This window comes from Hemitrygon akajei, chromosome 3 (genome assembly GCF_048418815.1).
Source record: "Hemitrygon akajei chromosome 3, sHemAka1.3, whole genome shotgun sequence".
Taxonomy (NCBI): domain Eukaryota; kingdom Metazoa; phylum Chordata; class Chondrichthyes; order Myliobatiformes; family Dasyatidae; genus Hemitrygon; species Hemitrygon akajei.
Genome location: NC_133126.1, coordinates 90,230,172 through 90,244,701, shown reverse-complemented (window position 1 = coordinate 90,244,701; position 14,530 = coordinate 90,230,172). Strand labels below are relative to the sequence as shown.

The window sequence follows — 14,530 nt, the reverse complement described above, 5'->3', positions numbered from 1 at the left end:
ACTACGGAAAAGGATCTTGGCTGTTGAAGGGATGACTTACAGCAGATTGAAAAGCTTGAGCATATAGATATTAAGAAAGAGGATGAGCTGGAGCTTTTTGAAAGCATCAAGTTGGATAAGTCTCCAGGACCAGATGAGATATACCCCAGGCTACTGTGGGAAGCAAGAGAAGAGATTGCTAAGCCTCTGATCTTTGCATCATCAATAGGGACAGGAGAAGTTCCTGAGGATGGAGGGTTGCAGATGTTGTTCTCTTATTCAAGAAAGGGAGCAGAGACAGCTCAGGAAATTACAGACCAGTGAGTCTTACTTCAGTGGTTGGTGAGTTGATGGAGAAGATCCTGAGAGGCAGGATTTATGAACATTTGGAGAGGTATAATATCATTAGGAATAGTCAGCATGGCTTTGTCAAGGGCAGGTCGTGCCTTATGAGCCTGATCGAATTTTTTGAGGATGTGACTAAACACATTGATGAAGGAAGAGCAGTAGATGTAGTGTATATGGATTTTAGCAAGGCATTTGATAAGGTACCCCATGCAAGATTTATTGAGAAAATAAGGAGGCATGGGATCCAAGGGGACATTGCTTTGTGGATCCAGAACTGGCTTGCTCACAGAAGGCAAAGAGTTTTGTAGACGGGTCATATTCTGCACAGAGGTCGGTGTCCAGTGGTGTGCCTCAGGGATCTGTTCTGGGACCCCTATTCTTCGTGATTTGTAAATGACTTGGATGAAGAAGTGGAGGGATGGGTTAATAAGTTTGCTGACAACACAATGGTTGGGGGTGTTGTGGATAGTGTGGAGGGCTGTCAGAGCTTACAGTCGGACATTGATAGGATGCAAAACTGAGCTGAGAAGTGGGAGATGGAGTTCAGCCCATAGAAAGGGTGCAGAGGAGATTTTCAAGGATGTTGCCTAGATTGGTGAGCAGGCCTTATGAGAATAGGTTGAGTGAACTTGGCATTTTCTCCTTGGAATGACAGAGGATGAGAAGTGACCTGATAGAGGTGTATAAGATGATGAGAGGCATTGATCATGTGGATAGTCAAAGGCTTTTTCCCAGAGCTGAAATGGCTAACATGAAAGCGCTGAGTAACCCTAGGTAATTTCTGATGTAAGGCCATGTTCGGCACAGTTTTGTGGGTCAAAGGGCCTGTATTGTGCTGTAGGTTTTTCTATGTTGAATTGCATTGCACATTGTGCTTTTGGTGTGATTTTTATAGGATGCTCACTCCTAGGGAGAGTAGCATCAGTACTAAGTTTCTTCCAGTTGTAGACAATTTCTCTTACTGTAGACTGATGAACACTCAGGTCTTTAGAAATGCTTTTGTAGCCTTTTCCAGCTTCATGCATCTCTACAATTCTTCTTCTAAGGTTTTGATCGAGACATAGTGCACATAAACAGATCTTTCTTGAGAAGAGCAGGCTTTGTCAGCAACCTGACTTTGTGGATCTTTTTTTATTGGGCAGGGCTTACACCTCACAAATCACAACTCCAATCTCATCTCATTGGTTGGTACACTTGACTCCAAATAGTTTTTGTAGATGGCTTTACCTCAGAGATTCACATACTTTTTCCAACAAATACTTGTATTTGGATCATTTTTCTCAATAAATAAATGAACAAATATAATGTCTTATTTATTTAATTGGGTTCTCTTTATTTAGTTTTAGTACTCGTGAAGATCTGATCACATCTTAGGTCATATTTATGTAGAATTCTACAGGGTTCACAAACTTTCTAGCACCACTGTTTTGGACTGCTGGAAATTGACACTGAAGATTTAGTAATTGGGGACATGGAAATGACAGAAAAATGAAGATACCAGGAGTACGCTGCAAGTTCAAGAGTGTCAGGGGTCAAAACTGAGCATAGTTGCTATTATTAGGGAGAAGGTGCTTGGGAAACTGAATGGTCTGAAGGTAGATAGCTCACGTGGACTTGATGGACTACACCCCAGGGTTCTGAAAGAGGTAGCAGAAGAGATTGTGGAGGCATTAGCAATGATCTTTCAAGAATCACTAGATTCAGGAATAGTTCTGGAAAACTGGAAAATTTCAAATGTCTGATTGGCTCCCAGTGACTAGTGGTGTTCGACAATGATTAGTCTTGGGAACGCTTCTTTTTACATTGTATGTCAATGATGATGGAATTAATGGCTTTGTGGTCAAGTTTGCAGGCGATACAGATAGGTTGATGAGCAGTTAGTGCTGAGGAAGCAGGGAGACCTCAGAATGACTTGGCCAGATTAGCAGAATGGGCAAAGAAGTGGCAAATGGAATGCTGTGTCAGAAAGTGTATGGCAGGCATGGGCAAACTACGGCCCGCGGGCCATATGCGGCCCGTTAAGCTTTTTAATCCGGCCCGCAGAACTTGATGAAATTATATTAATAAACCTTGTTAACACCTCAGATCCATCCTGAGAATCGCCACAACAAAACTAAATCCAGACTTTGATGCGCTGGCTAAAAAGGGAGACCAACAACACTGTTCCCACTGAAATTAAAAATAAGTTTCTTCGTTGTGTTATGTAAAAAAATGCATTTGAAAATATTTTTTTCAATAAGCCTTACATGTTACATGTCATTTCTGTTAAGTGATGGACATGAGTAGTGCGCAGTTGCACGTACGTTCTCAAAATAAAAAATGCGCTCCAGATCAAATAACGCGCTCCGCATACTGGCGCGCTGTCACTGTTCTGTCAGTGACACTGGTCGTTGTTGAGTTTTGGCACAGGGGACAATTGAATAAGAAGGAGCAGGACAAGTAGACCTGCATCTCCTACCGTTTTTGAAATAAAGACAGTCAGGAGGAGAGTGATGATGATAATATCTTGAAGGGTAACAGAATTTTCAGTGCTTTAAAATAATAACTGTTACTATTAAAAAAAAAGCTGTATTTTATTCATTTAATTTTCAGTGTTTTAAAAGTCATTTCAATAAATAGCTAAATACCATGGGACTTCAAAGACAGATATTTTGTTGTAATGCATTTGTTCATTTTCAATTGAAATTAAAGCACATGTTTTCTACATATCCCATGATATTTTATTTTCTCTTATGAGGTGTATTACCAAAACACTCCGTCCATCTGCTCCTGGTCCGGCCCCCCTGTCAAATTTTAGAACCCTTTGTGGCCCACAAGTCAAAAAGTTTGCCCACCCCTGGTGTATGGTCATGCACTTTGGTAGAAGGAATAATTGTGCATTCTATTTTCTAAATGGGAAGAAAATTCAAAAATCCGAGTTGCAAAGGGACTTGGAATTCATTGTGCAAGATTCCTTAAAAATTAATTTGCAGTTTGATTTGCTGGTGTGGAAGGCAAATGCAATGTCAACATTCATTTCAAAAGGACTAGAATATAAAAGCAAGAATGTAATGCTGAGGCTTTATAAGGCACTGGTGAAGCTTCACTTTAAGTATTGTGAGCAGTTTTGGGCCCCTTATTTAAGAAAGAATGTGCTGACATTGGACTGGATTCAGAGGTGGTTCGCGGGAATGACTCCAGAAATGTAAGGGTTATCATATGAGAAGCGATTGATTACTCTGAGCCTGTACTCACTGAAATTTAGAAGAATGGGGGGATCTCATTGAAAGTTATAGAATGTTGAAAGGCCTAAATAGAACAAATAGGAGTAAATGCCACACTTGGAAGTACTATGGTCACAGTGTTATAGGAAAAATGTGGTTAAACTGGAAAGTGAGCAGATATGAAAGGTATGGATAAGATGGATGATAACAGTCTTTTCTCCCCAGGGTAAGAGAGACCAAAACTAGGAGACTTTTTTTTAGGGTGAGAAATTTAAAAGTGCTTGAGGCAATTTTTGGATGCAGAGGTTGGTGAGTATATGGAACAAGCTGCCAGAAGTGGTTGAAGCAAGTACAATCATTTCATTTAAGAAGCATTTGGATAGAGATATAGAAGTACTGGGCTTAGAGGGATATTGGAAGAATTCAAAATATTGAGAGTAGTGGATGGATACCATGGTTGACATGGACTTATTGGGCCAAAGGGCTGTATCCATGCTGTTTTGCCTGATGACTCTAATCCTTCGGGTAATCTGTAATCTCCATGGTAAGACAAAGCCTTATAAAATACCTAAGAAACTGATAGAAGTTGGGGTAGTCCACTTGGTCCTGCAGTTTGACTGAACCTCTAACTCAATACCTGCTCTCTCTCCATTACCCTAATGTCCTTTGTGACAGCCCAATCAGCAGCAGGAACAGGCCACAGTGACAAGGTTTCTGACAGGTCTGCGACGTTTGTTTAAATAGAGAGCTTCACAAACAATCAGACTCATTCCAGTGGCCCAATCAGCGGCAGGAACAGGCCACAGCAACATGCTTTCCTGCAGGTCAGCAACACTTGTTTAAAAGTACAGAAGGGACATTGTTGGGAGTAGGCCAGTGGTCAGAGAAGGAGTGTCAGGCTTTGGCCCAAAGGATGTTTCGGCTTGAAAGAGGCATTGGCCCTGGGTGAGCTTCCGTTAACAATTCCTTTTCTTTTCCTCTTACTGTACCTACTGTAGTAAATGGCTGTTGTGCATTCTTCATGCCAGATGTTGGAGTCCTGGGAGAACCTGCGTGAAGTACCTCCAGCCACAGCTCCTTGAAGACCGTGTTAGGAATCTGCAGCAGCAGCTGGATGACCTTGTCTGGGAGAGTGAGTTGATAATATTACATACAGGCCTCCCAACAGTAGCTGGGATGTGTACTACAGAGAACAACGGGAAATAGAAAAGGCAATGTTGTGATAGTCATGGGAAATTTCAACATGCACGTTGGTTGGAAAATCAGGTTGGTAATGGATCTCAAGAGAGTGAGTTTGCTATGTGCCTACAAGATGGCTTTTTAGAGCAGCTGGTCATTGAACTTACTAGGGGATCAGTTATTCTAGATTGGATGTTACGTAATGAACCAGAGGTGATTAGGGAGTTTAAGGTAAAAGAACCCTTAGGAGCCAGTGAACACAATATGATTGAGTTCAACTTGAAATTTGATAGGGAGAAAGTAGTCTAATGTAGCAGTATTTCAGTAATTTTATGTCTTTGCATTGTACTGCTGCCACAAAACATTTCACATCATACTTAAGTCAGTGTTAATGATACTGAATCTGAAAGTTTCTTGTCACAGTTAGAAAAGATTAAAATCGCAGAGAAAAACCTCAAAAAGAAAAGTCCTTATAGCTTTTAAGCAAAGTCACAGAGTCATAGGTGACCCTTTAAGCAAATAGTACAATTCTCCCTACAATAATTAAAGATGAAAATTAAAGGCAGGATCTTAACAATTATTCTATACACCCTATCCTCGTTATATGCATCTTCAGACAATCCGGATCCACAAGTTATGCAAGGAACCTATTTCTACCAACGTCTCCTTATATGCGTCCAAAACTCACAGTTATGCAAGGAGCACCGCTTTCCCGCCAATACAAGTCATGCGTGCACGTCTCACAGTCTCACTGTTGGGATGAGAAGCACCGCTTTCCCGCCAATACAAGTCACGTGCGCACGGCTCAAAGTCTTACTCCTGACAGTCTTGCATTGGTTTTGGTGACGTATGGATGTGCAATCTTTGACACTTGAAAAAAAGTTGGAAATTATAAATAGGGCGGCGTCAAGTGAAGGTAACACAGCTCTGGGACGCTACTTCCCTGGGTGAGTCCACAATCAGAAACATAAAGAAAAATGCTGAGAAAACAAAATGTGCAGTGGTTGATTCATCACAAGTGTCTTCAAAGATTGTTACCAAAATGCATAACTCGATTATGACAAAAATGGAGAAAATGTTGAGCTTGTACATTGACCATGAAACGAAAAAAAACAACTCTTAGTTCCAATTGTCTTCGTGTGAAATCTTTGGAAATTTATGGTCACCTTTGTTCAGAGGCCAGTGAGGAAGTGTCAAGTAATATTGTTAGCTTTAATGCAAGTAGGGGATGGTTTGCTAAGTTTGTTAATCGTCACAGGCTTCACAACTTCGCTGTGCGTGGTGAGCAAGCTAGTGCTGACCACAAAACTGCTGAACGCTACCCTGTGCAGTTGCGGGCTATGATAGCTGAGTTAGGCATCACACCAGAGCAGGCGTTTAATGCGGACGGGACTGGGCTTTTTTGGAAGCAAATGCCGAAACACACTTACATAAGTAAGGATGAAAAAACTGCGTCAGGTTTCAAGGCAGCAAAGGACAGATTGACTTTGCTTATGTGCTCCAATGCCGAAGGAGACTGTAAGATGAAGCCTCTCAATTTACCATTCATTAAACCCCTGTGCTCTTACGGGTTTGAGTAAGAATATGCTTCGTCCACTGGGCAGCTAACATGAAAGCATGGATCACTGGTCAAACTTTTGAAGATTGGTTTGCTAATCATTTTGCTGTTGAGGCTGAACACTACTGCCGGGAACAGAATCTTGCCTTTAAAGTTCTACTGTTGCTTGACAATTCGCCAATCCATCCTAAACATTTGGACAGCATTCATCCTAACAACAGTGCGTTTCCTGCCACCTAACACAACATTGCTGATTCAACCACTTGACCAAGGTGTGATCCACATTCAAGGCATATTTTTTATGGCAAACTATCTCTCAGATGCTGCAAGCAACAGACGATTTTGAAAATCCCGGGAGTTTACCAACAGTGAGGGAATGGTGGAAGACCTTCAACCTCAGACATACCATCAACAACACTGATGAATCCTGGAAAGAGGTCAGGGCTTCCACTCTCAATGGAGCGTGGAAATCAATCTGGACAGAGTGTGTGCACACCCTCAAGGGGTTTCCTGCCTTCACTGCAGCTGTCCAGGATTGAGTGGCCCTGAGCTGTAAAATTGGTGGGGAAGGATTCTCAGATCTCGAGACTGCTGACGCGGTAGAACTCCTGGATTCTCATGATGAGGAATTAAATGTGGATGACCTTCTGCGTTTAACTCAGACTGAAGGTGATAACAATGAAGAAGAAAGTGTCAAGTTGCAGATGAAGGATTTTACGGTGAAGCAACTGGGAGAATTTTTTAAGGCTGCAGAACACTTGGCACAAATGGTGATGGACATGGACCCAAGTTTAGAACAGAGTCAGCATTTCAGTCGTTCCCTAAAGTCCATCCTTCTTCCCTACAAGCAAATTTATGCTAAAAAACTAAATGCTGCCAAGCAAACAACCCTCACCACTTTCTTCAAACTGGAGTCATCTCCTGCTGCCAGCAGTACCGAGCATTCTGTGAGTCTTCCTTCACCCCTTGCTGTCCTTGATGATCCTGACGACACACAACCCTCCACCTCATCCATGTGAAGCTTCCTGACACCACAACAACCACTCATTCCAGGAGCAAACACACCTGCCACTGTTGGTGAGTACTGTACACCCTTTTATGTTAACTTACTATGATTTATTACGTTGAATATTAACTTAAATTGATGAAATATAATACGAATGTTGCCTTGTGGTACTGCTTTTGTGTCGTATTGGTATGAAAATGTGAATAAATTACAGATAAAACATATTCAGGAAACCCTCCAGAACACACCCCTATTTTCTCTATTTAAATAATTATTCACATTATGCGTTTCACATTATGCATTGACTACAAGGAACGTATCCCCTGCATATTACGAGGATAGGGGTTAACTTAAGTTCAGGTTCAAAGGTCCGCACACTTAATCAGCCAATAGCAATCTAGAAACCATGACACACCCCAAAAAGGTGAAAAAAATTCATCATTCCCAAAAAGTCCTTATACAATCTCTCTCACCGTCACTTGTGCCCTTGGTGCATTATTTCATGAGGATTACAATTTTATTGTTAATGTATTAACAAATTGTAATTTTAAATTAGAATAAAAACTATAATATCCACTTTATATTTTGTAAACTTTACAAATAATCATTACAAAATAATGGCAAGATCACCCTTTAATGTCCTCTGCAGAACCAAATCTGTTATGTATATTTTGGAAGGACTAACTCTTCCCAAAACAGATACAATCATAACGGGGACACTGATTTAAAATAATAAGTTTCCAAACTAGAAAAGAGTTGAAGAAAAATAATTGTCACCCAAGAGTTAGGAGAATCTTAAAGTTACTGAAACACAGAAAACATACAGTACAATACAGGGGCCCACAAAGCTGTGCCAAACATGTCCCTACCTTAGAACTACCTAGACTTTACCCATAGCCCTCTATTTTTCTAAGCCTCATGTAGCCATCCAGGAGTCTCTTAAAAGACCCTACCGTTTCCGCCTCCACCACCGCCGCAAGCAACCCATTCCTCGCACTCACCACTCCCTGCATAAAATAAACTTACCCCTGACATCTCCTCTGTACCTACTTCCAAGCACCTTAAAACTGTGCCCTCTCCTGCTAGCCGTTTCAGCCCTCTGACTATCCACATGATCAATGCTTCTCATTATCTTGTACACCTCTATCAAGTCACCTCTCATCCTCCGTCACTCCAACAAGAAAAAACCAAGTTCACTCAACCTATTCTCATAAGGTGGTGGTCACCAACCTTTTGAAGCCCAAGATTACATTTCTGGTCAGGGATACTATTACAGCTACAGAAAGGGAGGGTAATGTAGCAGGATCCTCTTTTGAGTCAGTATGGCCGGAAGTCAGGAACAGGAAGGGAGCAGTTACTCTATTGGGAGTATTCTACAGGTCCCCTGGTAGCAGCAGAGATACCGAGGAGCAGATTGGGAGGCAGATTTTGGAAAGGTGCAAAAATAACAGGGTTGTTATCATGGGTGACTTTAACTTCCCTAATATTGATTGGCACTTGATTAGTTCCAAGGGTTTAGATGGGGCAGAGTTTGTTAAGTGTGTCCAGGATGGATTCCTGTCACAGTATGTTGACAGGCCGACTGGGGGAATGCCATACTAGATCTAGTATTAGGTAACGAACTGGGTCAGGTCACAGATCTCTCAGTGGGTGAGCATCTGGGAGACAGTGATCACCGCTCCCTGGCATTATCATGGAAAAGGATAGAATCAGAGAGGACAGGAAAATTTTTAATTTGGGAAGGGCAAATTATGAGGCTATAAGGCTAGAACTTGCGGGTGTGAATTGGGATGATGTTTTTGCAGGGAAATGTACTATGAACATGTGGTCGATGTTTAAGGATCTCTTGTAGGATGTTAGGGATAAATTTGTCCCAGTGAGGAAGATAAAGAATGGTAGGGTGAAGGAACCATGGGTGACAAATGAGGTGGAAAATCTAGTCAGGTGGAAGAAGGCAGTATACATGAGGTTTAGGAAGCAAGGATCAGATGGGTCTATTGAGGAATATAGGGTAGCAAGAAAGGAGCTTAAGAAGGGGCTGAGAAGAGCAAGAAAGGGGCATGAGAAGGCCCTGGCGAGTAGGGTAAAGGAAAACCCCAAGGCATTCTTCAATTATGTGAAGAACAAAAGGATGACAGAATGAAGGTAGGACCGACTAGAGATAAAAGTGGGTCCTCAATGAATACTTCTCTTCTGTATTCACCAATGAGAGGGAACTTGATGACGGTGAGGGCAACATCAGTGAGGTTGATGTTCTGGAGCACGTTGATATTAAGGGAGAGGAGGCGTTGGAGTTGTTAAAATACATTAGGACGGATAAGTCCCCAGGGCCTGATGGAATATTCCCCAGGCTGCTCCATGAGGCGAGGGAAAAGATTGCTGAGCCTCTGGCTCGGATCTTTATGTCCTCGTTGTCCACGGGAATGGTACCAGAGGAGTGGAGGGAGGCGAGCATTGTCCCCTTGTTCAAAAAATGTAGTAGGGATAGTCCGGGTAATTATAGACCAGTGAGCCTTATGTCTGTGGTGGGAAAGCTGTTGGAAAAGATTCTTAGAGATAGAATCTATGGGTATTTAGAGAATCATGGTCTGATCAGGGACAGTCAGTATGGCTTTGTGAAGGGCAGATCGTGTCTAACAAGCCTGATAGAGTTCTCTGAGGAGGTGACCAGACATATAGATGAGGGTAGTGCAGTGGATGTGATCTACATGGATTTTAGTAAGGCATTTCACAAGGTTCCACACGGTAGGCTTATTCAGAAAGTCAGAAGGCATGGGATCCAGGGAAGTTTGGCCAGGTGGATTCAGAATTGGATTGCCTGCAGAAGGCAGAGGGTCGTGGTGGAGGGAGTACATTCAGATTGGAGGGTTGTGACTAGTGGTGTCCCACAAGGATCTGTTCTGGGACCTCTACTTTTCGTGATTTTTATCAACGACCTGGATGTGGGGGTAGAAGGGTGGGTTGGCAAGTTTGCAGATGACACAAAGGTTGGTGGTGTTGTAGATAGTGTAGAGGGTTGTCAAAGATTGCAGAGTGACATTGATAGGATGCAGAAGTGGGCTGAGAAGTGGCAGATGGAGTTCAACCCGGAGAAGTGTGAGGTATTACACTTTAGAAGGACAAACTCCAAGGCAGAGTACTAAGTAAATGGCAGGATACCCAGTAGTGTGGAGGAACAGAGGGATCTGGAGATACATGTCCACAGATCCCTGAAAGTTGTCTCACAGGTAGATAAGGTAGTTATGAAAGCTTATGGGGTGTTAGCTTTCATAAGTCGAGGGATAGAGTTTAAGAGACGTGAGGTAATGATGCAGCTCTTTAAAACTCTGGTTAGGCCACACTTGGAGTACTGTGTCCAGTTCTGGTTGCCTCAGTATAGGAAGGATGTGGAAGCATTGGAAAGGGTACAGAGGAGATTTACCAGGATGCTGCCTGGTTTAGAGAGTATGGATTATGATCAGAGATTAAGGGAGCTAGGGCTTTACTCTTTGGAGAGAAGGAGGATGAGAGGAGACATGATAGAAGTGTACAAGATATTAAGAGGAATAGACAGAGTGGACAGCCAGCGCCTCTTCCCCAGGGCACTACTGCTCAGTACAAGAGGACATGACTTTAAGGTAAGGGGAGGGAAGTTCAAGGGGGATATTAGAGGAAGGTTTTTTACTCAGAGAGTGGTTGGTGCATGGAATGCACTGCCTGAGTCAGTGGTGCAGGCAGATACACTAGTGAAGTTTAAGAGACTACTAGACAGGTATATGGAGGCATTTAAGGTGCGGGTTATATGGGAGGCAGGGTTTGAAGGTCGGCACAACATTGTGGGCCGAAGGGCCTGTAATGTGCTGTACTATTCTATGTTCTATTAAGATCCCCAACCTCAGCCTTAGTGAAAGGCAAGATCGACTCCAAATCGATTAGTTACACGCATGCGCACCGGAGCAGAAAAGACCGGAAGTAAAACCCCGCAACCCAGAAGTAGAAATAATGTATGAACACCAGGGGTCACCATTCCTTATTTGCATTATGGACCAGTTTAATATTGACAATATTCTTGCGGACCGGCCGACGGAGGCGGGGGGGGGGGGGGTTAAACATGACCGGAATACAGCGATACTCGAAGCAGGTTCCTTATGTCCAGTCTATTCCGCAATTTAGTTTACGTGGTTCTCAGCACTTACTTGCTGTCCCTCTTGCTCACGTTTTTAACACTGGAAAATAACTCAGCGGGTTTGTATTTAAGTGCAGGGTGCTTGGACTCAGGGTACCGAAGCAATTTTGAGGGCTTCATTGCCTCATTAGACAGCCTCCCGCCCGCCCACCACCTTGGCCAGGTGCGTCTATTCTCGTACCGGGGCCGCGGCACTCGCAGTCCGGAGAGAGCAATCAACTGACCGAGCAAGGAGTGCAACAGGACGCACCCCCCCCCCCACCCCAGTAGGATCTATCAGCTGACAAAAGTTTGTTTCAGTAGATTGCAGCGCAGTAGCTGCTCTGCCGCTTATGAAACCCTGAGCCCGAATTAGGACGTCTGCGAATATTTTAGCACCGGGTTCCCCACGAACATTCGGTGTGGTAAACAGGTTCAGAGGCGGCGCCCATCTGTCCACACTCCAGGCCAGCAGCAACGGCACTTCTCGCCGGCCGCATGAAGCAGTTGGTTACCCGAGGCCAACCAGTGATCCCTGACGCGCTTGGGTAATGACCTCGCGTGGGTTCAAGTTCAACAGTGGGCGTGACAGGGAATGAGGGAAGTTGTAGTTGACTCATATTGTTTCCTTGCAGCCCGGTGGTTGGGGACAAACGCGTGGCAGGGGAGCTACACGCATGCGCACTGGGCAGAAAGAACGGAACTAAAACCCCACAACCCGGAAACAATCTCTCAACAATATTTGTGTATTTATTTTTCTTTTTTTCGGGATCTACTGGAAAAGTCTCAAAGATCGACCCGTCGATCGCGATCGATGGGCTGGCAACCACTATCATAAGGCATGCGCTCCCCAATCCCAGCAACGTCCTTGTAAATCTCCTCTGCACCCTTTCTACGGTGTCCATATCCTTCCTGTAGTGAGGCAACCAGAACTGAGCACAGTACTCCAAGTGGGGTCTGACCAAGGTCCTATATAGCTGCAACATTACCTCTCAGCTCTTAAACTCAATCTCACAATTGATGAAGGCCAATGCACCGTATGCCTTCTTAACCACACAGTCAAACTGCATAGCAGCTTTAAGTGTCCTATGGACTTGGACCCCAAGATCCCTCAGATCCTCCACACTGCCAAGAGTCTTACCATATTCTGCCATCATATTTGACCTACCAAAGTGAACCGCCTCACACTTACCTGGGCTGAACTCCATCTGCCACTTCTCAACCCAGTTTTGCATCCTATCAATGTCCCTTTGAAACCTCTGACAGCCCTCCACACTATCCACAACACCTCCAACCTTTGTGTCATCATATCCACAACACCCCCAAACTTTATGTCATCAAAGGCAACTGGCTGAAAGATTTATGGAAGCAGAAACTCACTACACTTACGTAAAGGGTTATGTAAACACTTATGTAAATGGCATCTGCAGGAAGATATGTGCTGCAATCTACAAGTCTACACACTGACACTGAAAAGTAGGGTTAGCCCAAGTAGTCCATTTGCATTCAGCCAGGACTGAATGTCTAATTAGCTCTTGGTCAATCTCTGCCAGTGATTAGTTATTAGTTTCTGGTACTCCACTGTCTTGATCTGCAGTATCTGGTTACCTCGTTCTGATTGATGGTCATTGATCTGCTAACGCTCCACAATTATTACTTACATTGCTGGACATATTCAGTATTTTTCTTATATATTCTTATTGCTGTCTGGTTAGCTATTTGGTTTCACTTGTTACCTCCACTCTTTGCCTCAGTTTTCTGTCTAGTTACCTAGTTGGGTTCACTTCTGTTATCTCCGCTATCTGCCATAGAAAAACTGGAACCAATCTCTGATTAACTGATGAACACCTGAACTGAGTTGATTTCTGGTCATCTCCAGGAATCCTAACAGTCCTTGTTGGTTAAGGTAGTGATTCATTTACATTTCTACAATCTAGTGTACAGTACTGCATTTGGCATTCACAGTGTGACCTCCTCCACCCCAGAGAACCCAAACACTGGTTGGATGACTGCTTAGTTGAGCACCTGAGCTCCGAGTTCCCTGGATATATGCTGGTGATAGTAAACCTGATTCTGTCACATTAATTCCCCATTCCACTCCTAATGTCTCACTGTAATGTTACAAGACACAGCATAAACTTCCTCATCGTTTCTGTTAAGTAGACAAAAGGCTGCAGACCTAACCAAGAGCTACAAACAATCTGCCGAAAGAACTCAGCACGTCCAACAGCATGGGGTGCGGGGAATGAACTATCGGTTGTTCAGGTCAAAACCCTGGTTTTTCCTAGTTCTGACAAAGGGCGTTTGACCTGTAACACCAAACAAAAAATTTCTCTCCCCATGGATGCTCTTTTTCCAAAAGTCTTTGCTTTATTTTCCAATTGTATAACTCCAGTTAACTGGCTGACCTCTGTGGTTACGTGTTTCACGGCTTGTTGCCTGTTTCAAGTCCCTAATCGGTCGCTGGTTACCTGTCTCTGCTCCTCCGTAAGCCCGTTAACCACATCATCAATGCCAGGCAGACTGCTCATGTGCTTGTGACCATGCAATCGGATGGCAGGCTGCAACCCGGCGACGGCCCGCCACCGGCTCGCTGCCAGCAACTGCCCAGAAAGCGCACGGAGAGAGGCCATAACTGCCAGCAGAGACCAGGGGCCCGGCAAGCGCAAGCGCACCTTGGGCTGCGGGCTGCCGTCACTTCCGACCGCGGTTGCCATGGTAACTGAGGGCCGCTGAGGCCGAGTGGACGGAGGCTGGCTGCCGCCTTTGGAGGGGAGAGAGTGGGCTGACATTTTCTGGGGATTGAGTGCACAAAATGCCTGCCGAAGCTAGTGCTATTTGCGTGCATTTCACCAACCTTTTTTATCCATGTACCTGTCCAAATGTATTTTAAATTTTGTAACTATACCTTGGGTATGAGTCTAAACTGCAACCGGTGACGAGGCTCTGATTGGGGACTTTCAGAGCTTCAGGGAAAGTGGAGTTCATTGCACTCAGGGCTGCTCTGAACGGTAGCACCTGCAAGGGTTCTTGCTCAGGATACGAGCGAAGGCCAACGGCAGATCCGGCAGGTTCAGTAACTGAACTTATGACGGAGAAGGCGGATGAGCTAG

General features: G+C 44.0%; 1 protein-coding gene across 1 annotated transcript in view; it reads right to left on the bottom strand.

The window, feature by feature from the left end:
* ivd (isovaleryl-CoA dehydrogenase) overlaps positions 1-14,102 on the bottom strand; it is a 105,173-nt gene extending 91,071 nt beyond the window's left edge. The window contains exon 1 of the mRNA XM_073040323.1: positions 13,889-14,102. Within this exon, the coding sequence (XP_072896424.1) occupies positions 13,889-14,050 (162 nt within the window). The 5' untranslated portion in view covers positions 14,051-14,102. The remainder of the gene's footprint in view (positions 1-13,888) is intronic.
* Between the last annotated feature and the right edge of the window lie 428 nt (positions 14,103-14,530).